The 10,740-nt window shown below is 42.8% G+C and overlaps 1 protein-coding gene across 1 annotated transcript in view; it reads right to left on the bottom strand.

Annotated features, from left to right (window-relative positions):
• The window catches only part of TPH1 (tryptophan hydroxylase 1), a 175,190-nt gene that overhangs the window by 71,970 nt on the left and 92,480 nt on the right, over positions 1 to 10,740 (bottom strand). The window contains exon 4 of the mRNA XM_085880358.1: positions 2,820 to 2,859. Coding sequence (XP_085736484.1) covers positions 2,820 to 2,859 — 40 coding nt within the window. The remainder of the gene's footprint in view (positions 1 to 2,819; positions 2,860 to 10,740) is intronic.

Raw genomic sequence — 10,740 nt, 5'->3', positions numbered from 1 at the left:
AGCACCTCGAGGGCCCCCAAAAGGATGTCTAAAGTCTCCGCAAAGATGACTGCATCGTCTGCAAAATCAAGGTCCGAGATCTTGACATTCCCAAACAATGCACCGCAACTTGATCTCTCCGACATCCTCCCTAAAATCCAGTCCATACAAGTGCTGAAAAGTGTGGGGGCAAGTACACATCCCTGACGAACTCCAGTAACAACTGGAAATAAGTCAGAGGTGGTAGCACCACACTTCACAGCACTCTCAGTACCAGAGTAGAGTTCAGACATCAGATCGATCAGTTTTGGTGGCACCCCACGAAGACCAAGAATCCTCCAGAGGACATCCCGATTCACTGAATCGAACGCTTTACAGAGATCAACATAGGCTGCAAGCAGCCCCTGCCGAAACTCTCATCTGCGTTCGGTGAGGACACGAAGTGCAAAGATATGGTCAATCGTTGACCTCTTTGGTGTAAAGCCTGACTGCTGTGGACGCTGGTGCTCAAGCAGATGGTGGCGAACCCTATCAAGAATTATCCGAGCAAAGACCTTGCCCGGCACTGAGAGCAGCGTCACCCCTCGGTAGTTGTTGCAGTCTTGGCGATCACCCTTCCTTTTCCAGAGAGGGACAACAAGGCCCCTCTTCCAGTCAGTTGGGATGATGCCTGTGTTCCAGGCAGAGCACAAAACTGCATGCAATGACACGAGTGCAGCATTTCCACCAGCCTTGAGAAGTTCGGCATGGATGCCACAGATCCCTTGAGCTTTGCCACGTTTCAACTGGTTCACCGCAGCCCGTGTTTCCACAAGCGAAGGTGAACCACAGTTGATTTGAGGGTCAGCAACAGGGATTGTAACACCCTTGACGTCCAACTCGACAGCTGGGGGATCAGCCTGGTACAACTGCTCAAAGTAACCGGCCCAGCGGGCCTTCACTTCAGACTCCTCTGTCAAGAGCCTACCACTCTCTGCTCGAACTGCAGTGCTCCGAGGGATGGGCTCGGATGAACGTAATGCGCGAATTCCCCTGTAAGCGGGACGAGAATCACCTGTCCACAGGTGATGCTCTACCCCCTCACAGATTCCTCGTACATAGGCCTCCTTGTCCACCGTCAGTGCACGTACAGTTTTACGCCTCAGCTCCCTGAACAGCTCAGCTCTGCCATTCAGCCTGGCCCTGCGACTCTGGTCAATGGTATCCAGTGTCCCTCGAGAGACAAAATTCTTCTTTGCCCTGCGGTGAGTTCCAAGACATCCACCGGCAACATCAAGGACCGTGGTCTTGAAAGCGCTCCACAACTCTTCAGGACCCCCCAAAGCACCCAGACCCCCCAAGTGTCCACTCAGCCTGTTTGCAAACTCCTCAGCTACTCTCTCATCCCTGAGCTTGGCAACATCCAGCCTAGGCTGGGATGGTACCATTCTCCAGGATTTAAGGTGCAGCTTTAGAGTTGCTACAACAAGCCTGTGGTCAGTATTGAGGAACTGAGCACTCCGGTAGACCCTGCAGTTCTGGATCATCCTCCAACGACTGTCAATGAGGACATGGTCAATCTCCTTTGCCACACTGCCAGCGTTGGAATACCAAGTCCAGCGATAAGCTTGTGGGCGCTGAAACCATGAACCAGCCACCCTAAGTCCATGACTTCTTGCAAAGTCAAGGAACTTAGTGCTATTCTGGTTCATAGTTCCAGACCCATGGGGACCAACAGACGTCTCATAACCATTCCTTTCAGTTCCAGTCGATGCATTGAAATCCCCCAAGACTAGAAGTGTATCTCGTCTGGGGCACTGATCAACCACAGACTCGAGTGTGGCGTAGAATGCATCCTTCACGGTGAGATCACTCGCCTCAGTCGGAGCATAAACAGAGACCAGGGAAATGACACCTAAGGAGTGACGAATCCTTAATCTCATAATACGCTCGTTGACCGGTGTTACCTCAATTATCATTGGGGTCAGCTTATTGGACACAGCTACAGCAACTCCTTGGGTATGGTAACCATCAGAGCGACCAGACCAATAGTAGGTGTAACCACCCACCATTATCTCGCCGCAATCCGGTCTCCGAACCTCAGAGAGAGCTGCAATCCCGATGTCCAAACGCTTGAGCTCAGATGATAACAGAGGCAGGTGATCATCCTCTCTTAGGGATAGGACATTCCAGGCACCCACCCGAAGGGACCGCCTCAGGTTAACCCAAGGAGACCGCCGTCTGGTGGACGACACCTCAGCACCACTCCGACACACTCTCCCGCAATCTGACCCAGGGATGTTACCCCGTGGTTTCCCTCCTATCAAAGATTGGGGGTCCCGAAGGCTTTGCCCCAATCCCGTCATCCGGTGAGCTGCCCTGCGAAGGGAAGCTGCACAGGAGGTACTCCCACGGAGTGGGTTTTCAGATTTTTTTGCGTTTTTACGTTTTGCGGAATGAAGGGTTTTACGGTGGCTGGAGTGCAAATCCTGCCACCAACCTCCTAATAAGAAGTAACCCAACTGCAGGAGGACGTCTGCAGACACAGTTGGGCACTAGATATGGATGGCCGTTGGCTCACAAGGAGCTCCTCCGCCCTTTGATTAGTCTGTGTTCACGTTTACCATAGCTATGTACATTAGATGCATCACACCATTGAACAACAAGGCAAACTATGTAGGTTGTGTTTTGCTTTTGTTTGTTTTTAATATACTGCCTGTCACAGCATCATTGCAAGCAAGTGAAATTTCCACGTAATCATGTGAATGCGTCACCACAACTTTTTTTTTTGTTTGTTTTTCTTTGTTTTCAGCTAATTTATTCTTGCTTTGTCAACAAATATATTTGAATCTATGTTATACATTTCTGTTGGTTATTGAAATGTCCTTCAGTTGTATTCGCCTCAAAGTTCAACAACTGCTCCAAGGAATGTCCTTTCCTGCCCACAATAACTTGCATGTCCTTTTGTCCTGTACAAATTCTCTTTTGTTCATGTCTTCATTCTGTTGTCATACATACAACCTGTCCTTAACCTTTCCACCACTTACAACCCTCTCCCTCTTCTATGTATTTGATGTGATTTGCAATTAACAATACGTGCTTTTGAATTCCCTTCTCACCAGGCACAGGGAGGAACTGTTGGGGGTAACAAAGCCATTGGTGAAATGATCATCAAAGGATAGACATTGCATCGGTTAAGGCTGTTTGCTTTTTTTGTTGTGGAGCGATCGATGAAGCGTTCCACACTCCTTGTTGCCTATATGCTGCCCAGGATATTTTTGCTTTGGGAGAGCTCAAGGCAACCCTCCATTGCCTTTTCATCATCCATATGAAGGTTTACTCCCCCATTCAACAAGGGCTTTTACAGTGAGAGTAACGACTTGGCGTAAGTTAGTTAATACAGTAATCATGGTTTTCATAAGATGGTGACGTTAATAATAATAATCAAAAAAAACTTGGTCTTCTGTATGTTTACGTTCTTTGCAAAGACCACTGGATCAACAAACACCATATGTGATACACAGACCATGTCTGACCCATGGAGTCATAAGGGTATTTTTTATCAACCACTTAAGTCTTTAAAGACCCCCCCAATGATCTTAAAAAAACTTCAAGACTCTATCTGTCTGTGAAGATGTGTGATGTTATGTCCGGAGGTGGTTGGGTGGGAGTCTGGAGGGAGGAGCTGTGACTGGAGGAGGGAGCGAGCAACGCACAGTACCTTTGCTCGTAGTACTGACAATCTAAACACAGCAATTCCTTTGTCGTCACTGAAAAACAACTGCATGAAAACAATGTATTATTCATGAGTCAATGAGAAGCAGTGTATTATTTTATAAATAACATTTGATGATTATAGCTCAAACTAATTTGCTGACATTGGAGGTAGAAGTTTGGGGAGAGACAGAGTTTTGGGGGTGGAAAGGTTTGAAGGAGGGGGGGGGAGAACATTCTTGGGGACATGGTTGTTGAGAGTTCTCGAGTCTGGAATGGGGAAGAATCGTTGGGGTCGGAGAGAGGGTTCTTGGTTCTTGGAGTCAGCGGGGTGGGGGGAGGGGGAGGAAGAATGAATGTCGGCGTGGGTGGGAGAATGATTGGGGTAAGTGAGTATGAAATAGAGCGGAGGGTTGAGGAATTGTAAAAGAGAGTGGGGAGAAGCGGTTTTACTGATAAACCACCTCCACTTGCATACAACCTCGCTATTTAAATAACCTGAAGACGAAGTTATGAATGTTCACACCATGGGTCCCCAAAGTACACCGGAATTCCCACGAGTTATACGAATCCCCACATATCTCTCTACAATGCGGGACTGATGAGTTGTAGATGCAGTAACACAACACATTCAATCTATCTATTATGTATGCAGTTGGCCCTTTTTCCTGGGGACATAGTCGGGATCAATTAAATTGTTATTCAACTAACCTAAACACAATTTAACAAATGTTTGCAGCATGTGTCCACCGGCTTAAACCGGAACTCCCCCCACTAATAAGAAGACCCCCACACATCTCTACTATGCGGGATTGATGAGTTATGGACAGAGTAACACGCCGTGTTCAATCCATTCATTATGTTTGCAGGTACTCCTTTTTTCCTCAATGGAGTCGGTATCAATTGAATTGGCGTTTAAATTACCTGAACACGAAGTAATAAATGGGCGGGAAGTGTCACCATCTGTCCACGGGGTAGATCGGAACTCCCCCGAGTAATACGAAGCCCCCCCCCCCGGCCCCCTATACGTCTCTCGACTTTGTAGGATTGATGAGTTATGGACCCAATAACATGCTACATTCAATCTATTTATTTATTATATCAGCAGTTAGCCCTTCTTCCTCAATACAGTCGGTATCAATCAAATTGGCATTTAAAATAACCTGAACACAAAGTAATAAATGTGGACACCATCGGTGTAGAGCGTAAAGTGGGATTCCCCTGAGTCCAATGAGGCCCCACACATTTTTCTAAGATGCGGGATTCACAAGTTATGGACCGAGGAACAGGCTACATTCCTTCCATCTATTATGTACACAGTTGACTATTTTTTCCTGGGGTTATCTAAAGAAAAAATTTCTTTTTTTTTCTTTTCAAAATTAGTTCCAGTGCACTGGTATAGGGGCACAGCATCAGTGGCATAGTCATGCCCCATTTTCCCCTAAATATCAGCAGATATACTCTGATAAATGTGAGAATGACAAAAGAGCAGGAAGATTTTAAAAAGAGCTTGACAGGACAGGAATCGACAAGGAAGGCTCATTGGAATGGCCAAGAAGAGGTCAAATTAGTTGGGATGGAGAACAAGTCATCATCAATGCCCAAGACAAGCCTGATGTTGGCTTAGCGGTTAGAGTGGCTGGCTTTGGATCTTAGGGTCCTGAGTTTGAGCCCCGTTGGCTGCTGAATGAACACCAGGTAGGGTTGACTCAGCCTGTCATCCTTCCGAGGTCGGCAAAATGAGTTCCATCAGTGGCATAGTCACGCCCCAACAAAATGATAGCTACTTGGCAGCCAAGCTGCCAGACACAAGAAGAAGAAGAATGCCCAAAACCAAGGACACTACAGTAATGCTTTTAAGAAAATGGTGGGATTGAGTCACTCGGACAAATGTAGGTTTTATGGGGAAGAAACAAAGTACCAGCCACCTCCTTTCGAGATGGAAAAAACTCATATCGGGTCTGCTATACACACAAAGACATGACAGGGTCTGCAGAGTAATCCACCAGCACATCTGTAAACATTTCAACATCCCGGTCCCAGAACAATCATGGAAACACAAACCAAATCGTATCCTTGAAAATGAACAAGTAATGTTCACGTGTGACAACATGATCCCACATCAAGTGTGGACATTGCAAACAAAGCACCGCATCTGGACATAGTGCTCAATCACTAAAAGGAAAAGTCGGCGTTATTGATCGAGGTTTCGGTTCCCAATGACTTGGAAGAAATGGAACAGAAATTAGGAAAATGACCAAATACCAGGATCTGAAAAATGAAGTCAAGAGGACTTGGAAATTGAAGAAAGCTGAAATTGAAGAAAGCTGAAATTGTACCAGTGATAGATGGAATTAACAGGAATGATGAGGAAACCCTTACTGAGTATTTAAAAATAATTCCTGGGAATATCACTACAAATGAGCGACAAGTGGAGGCTGTCAGAGGTTCAGTGAAGATTCTGAAAAGAGCCCATGGAACGAGGCAATGAGAACGAAGTTTCACAGTTTGGTTCGTGAATCGTGATCCTTTACCAGAATTAAAAAACATATATCGCATCCATGTCCGGAGGTAGCGGTTCAGTTTACAAATTTTAATGTGAAATAGGCAAAGCATAGAAATGAACGAATCCCATTAGAATTACTCTTTAGAACCATCATTTCAAACCCTTTAGAATTACCCTTCAGAAACTATTAGAACCCACTGGAATTACCTTTTAGAACCCTTTAGAATTACCCATCAGACCCCTTCAGAATCACACAATAGAACCCACTGGGATTACATAAACAAGGAAATTAGACAGGTGGAGGCCATTATGCCTGTGCCACATCAACACCACATTAATTTATCCACACCAGATCAAATAAGAAAATGCAAAATGTTTTTTTTGAATTTTTAATGAAGTGTTTTTTTAGTTTTGTTATCCCTTCCCGGTGAGGGGGCATGAGCTTGGGTGAAACACACACAACATCAACCACACAACACCTCTTGATAAGACCCCCACCAACAGCACTCCGTACACAATCACTCATCAATGCTCAAACTACCTAAAAGTCCTGCCAACATCGCTATACCGCTCTATCTCCATAACTTCCAGGTACCTATCTAATTCTAATTTAAACTTATCTCCTGTTTCTGCTGCCACTACCTTTCCAGGGACAGCATTCCATGCATTAACTACTCTCTGAGTGAAAGTCCCCTGCCTTGCTACCGTCTTAACTCTCCACTTCTTCACTCTCAGGCTATGGCCCCTGGTCCTATCACTGTCTACTTTGTTGAATAATTCATTTATAACCCCCTAGAATTACCTTTTAGAACCCTTTCAAATTACCTTTAGAATAACCCTGTAAAACCCATGAGAAACCACAATAATTACCTTTTAGAACCCACTCGGATTACCTTTAGAACCCTTTTTGATATCACCCTTTGGAACCATCTAGAATTACACTTTAGAGCCCATGAGAATTACCCTTTTGACCCTTTAGAACCCACTAGAATGACCCTTTGGGACCGTTTTAGAACCTACCAGAATTACCCTTTAGAACTCATTAAAATTACCTTTCAGAATGCACTACAATGGGTTCTTCTAAAGTGGTCTAAAAGGTAATTATTGTGGGTTCTGATGGGGTCTCAAGGGTAATTCTAAAGGGTTCTAAAAGGTAATTCCAGTGGGTTCGAATGGGTTCTTTAAACGTGGTCTAAAAGGTAATTCTAGTGGGTTCCAATGGGTTCTACAAGGTAATTCTCATGGGTTCAAAACGCTAACCAGTTAGAACCCACAAAATTACCTTTTAGCACCTTTTAAAATTGCCCTTTAGAATCACCCTTCAGAATTCACCAGAATTACCTTTTAGAATCCTTAAGAAGAACCCACTAGAATTATCTTTTACAACCATTTATAATTACCCTTTCAAAATACCCCTTATAATTACCTTTTACAACCCTTTAGAATTATCCTTGAGAACCCACTAGAATTACCTTTTAGAATTCTTAAGAAGAACCCACTAGAATTACATTTTAAAACCCTTTAGAATTACCCTTTCAAATTACCTTTGAGAACCCACCAGACTTACTGGTGGGCCCATTGGACCAAATTTCCATTGGTCTTCAAGGCCTGTTGCATACCTGCTTGAGCATTGGTTTGACTTTCACCAAGCCCAGATGTGCTTGGGCCAGGGCAGATATTATTTGTTCGTTATTATTATTTCCAAATGATACAACAAGTTTTATTGTTGTGAATATTATTTGTATTAATTAATATGTGGTTTGTTACAATGTTATCATTGTTTTTGTTATTCATTTTGTCAATAGAATGCCATGCCTTAGAAGGACCCATTAAGCTGCCGTCTTCACCATAACTGGCTTAACATGACACGCATTTAAAACATGGGAATTATTTGGGGTTCTTTGTAATTAATTAGCCGAATCAACTCAGGAGGTCATGACCATCATTTTGTTGTATCACATTCCTCATAAGAACGCTCCGGTCAAACTCCACAAAAACATGCCACACATGCGAACATGCACGCACGCACGCACACACCTCATCCAATTATAGTCTTTTTTTGTGTGTATAAACTGTCGAGGCTCGTATGAGAGCTGAAATCTAAGGGTCTACAGGATCTTGTTGGTCTTATCTGATCTGAACCAAAATTTAATCTTCAAGGATCTACAGGGTTATTTGAACCACAATCAAATCTTCAAAAGTCTACTGGGTTTTTTGGGTCCTCTGCGCATTGTGGGTCCTCTGGGTCTTATAGGTCTTGTGGGTACAGTGGGTCTTATAAGGTTTGAAAGATGTGAACGTCTAAAGGTCCAAAGGGGAGAAAGGTGTCAAAGGGTCTTTAGGGTTCTAAAGGGAATAAGAGGATCTAAAAGATCTTAGACATTCAAGTGTTCTAAACGGTGTGATGGGGTCTATAGGGTATTAGGGGTCTAAAGGATATAAAGGGTATTTGGTGTCTTAAAGGTTGTTAGGGGTCTTTCAGGGTCTTAGGGGTCTAAATGGTCTTCGGGGGTTCTTAAAGGGTTTTAGGATTCTTCGGGGTGTTAAAGCATCTTAGGAGTATAAATGGTCTCCGAGGTTTTAAAGGGTTTTAGGGTTTCTTAGGGGTCAAAAGGTGCTGGTGGGTTAGAGGGGTCAGGATCTTAGGAGTTTTAGGGGTCCTCGGATCTTCATGGTCTTAATTTTTTAAAAGAGTCGAATGAGTCTTAAAGGGTTTTATGGTTCTAAAGGGTCTAATGTAATAAATATACCCATACTGCATACCTCCTCCAGGATGAACAGTTTATGTTTTGTATCCCACTGATGAGCTGGATCTGAACCAAAATCGAATTGGCTTGTTCTTGTTAACTAACCAACTCATCCACCTAGTTTTGTCATAACTCATCCACAACTTTTTGAGATATAATGAAACGGAAGGCCAAGAAGGAACCCAAAGAAGTAAAGAGGAAAGATGGAGTCATCAGGAGGAACCTTGATATGATTTGGGTTTCAGCCGCTACTCCACTGCCCTCAAACCAATCCAGGTGCAGCCAAGTGAGCCTTACAGTAAAATTTCTGCAAGAATTCACTTCTCCTGAGAGAGAGATAGATAAAGAGTAAAATATATGAAAGAGAAAAAAAGCAAGAATTGGAATGAATAAAGAGAACTGTGAAAAAAATTATAGAGACGTGTGAAGAGAACAAAGATGTCGGGAAGAGCCCGGACAGATAGATTTCAGCAGCTACTCTCACCAATAGGCCAGATTTGCTGAACTGAACCAAAATCTAATTGGCTTGCTCTAGTCATCTAACCACCATCTAACCAGTCAACTAACCAGTCATCCACCAAGTTTTGTCATAGCCCATCCACAACATTTTGAGATATCTTGTTTTATATCGCTTTTGGCTCCATTTCTCAATGGTGAAGAATCACTTGTAAAAATCTGAAAAATTCTCCTATCCGGATTCGGATCTTCACCAAAATCGAATCAATTTGTCTTTGTCACTTATCCAACCTGTCCACAAAGTTTCCTATGAATCCATTCATAACTTTTTGAGACATCATACAATATACAGTTTTTAGCAGTTACTCAATGGTGAAAAATGAATTAAAATTTCTCCTATCCAGATCCAGATTCGGATCTTCAGCAAAATGTAGTCATTTTGTTATTGTCACAAACCCAACCTGTCCACCAAATTTAGTCTGAATCCATCCACAACCTTTTGAGATATCCTGTTCACAGACAGACGGGGTGAAAAACAACCTCCTTTCACTTTCGGTGGCAGAGGTAATTAGTGAAATACAATATGAATCGTAAAAAATATTAACACTTGGCTGCGCCCGACGGGACAGATTGACGCGGCAGTTTTGTTTTTTTGCAACTTTTTTAATAAAATATGTTTTTGTATGATTTTTCACATATGCGCCAAATAAAAGGTTTGACACATTCCTGTGTGTTTATTGAATTTTTTTTGTCGGGATTGTTCGAAAAATGTCATTGAAAATTTCATGTGAAAAAAACAAAAAAAACTTCACGTTAATGCATTCGTGGGTCAGACAGATCTGAGCATTCATTAACCTATATTTCGCTCGAACAAAAACATTTTTACACATGACCTTTCATATGTGGTTAGAACAAAGTGTAATACATATTCCTATGTGTGTTTTATTTTTGCTTTGTCTTTCAGGATCACAAGAAGATATATTTTTAAAATGTAATACCCCCGCGAATGCACTCATTTTTGTTTCCCTATAATTTTGTTGTAAAAACGTTTTTATCGATGATCTTTCATACATGCTTCGAATAAAGGGTAATTCATAATCCTGTATGAGCGTTTTGCTTTTTTTTCCAAATCAGGATCATGGGAAATTCCACTCCAACAATTCAGAAGTGACTCATTTAGCCCCTGGCTCTGAAAAAAATGTTTCACTATAATTTTATTGTGAATTTTTTTTAATAGATGATCTTTCATATCTGCTGAGAATAAACAGTAATACATATAACTGTGTGTTTGCTTTGGTTTTTGTCTTTCAGGGCCGTGCGAAAAAATATTTTAAAACACAAAATCCCCTTGAATGCATT

The sequence above is a fragment of the Eptatretus burgeri genome, chromosome 5 (genome assembly GCF_056783735.1).
Source record: "Eptatretus burgeri isolate ZD-2024b chromosome 5, Ebu_testis_v1, whole genome shotgun sequence".
Classification (NCBI taxonomy): domain Eukaryota; kingdom Metazoa; phylum Chordata; class Myxini; order Myxiniformes; family Myxinidae; genus Eptatretus; species Eptatretus burgeri.
The sequence above is the reverse complement of the archived record's forward strand: the minus strand, read 5'-3'. Positions and strand labels throughout refer to the sequence as shown.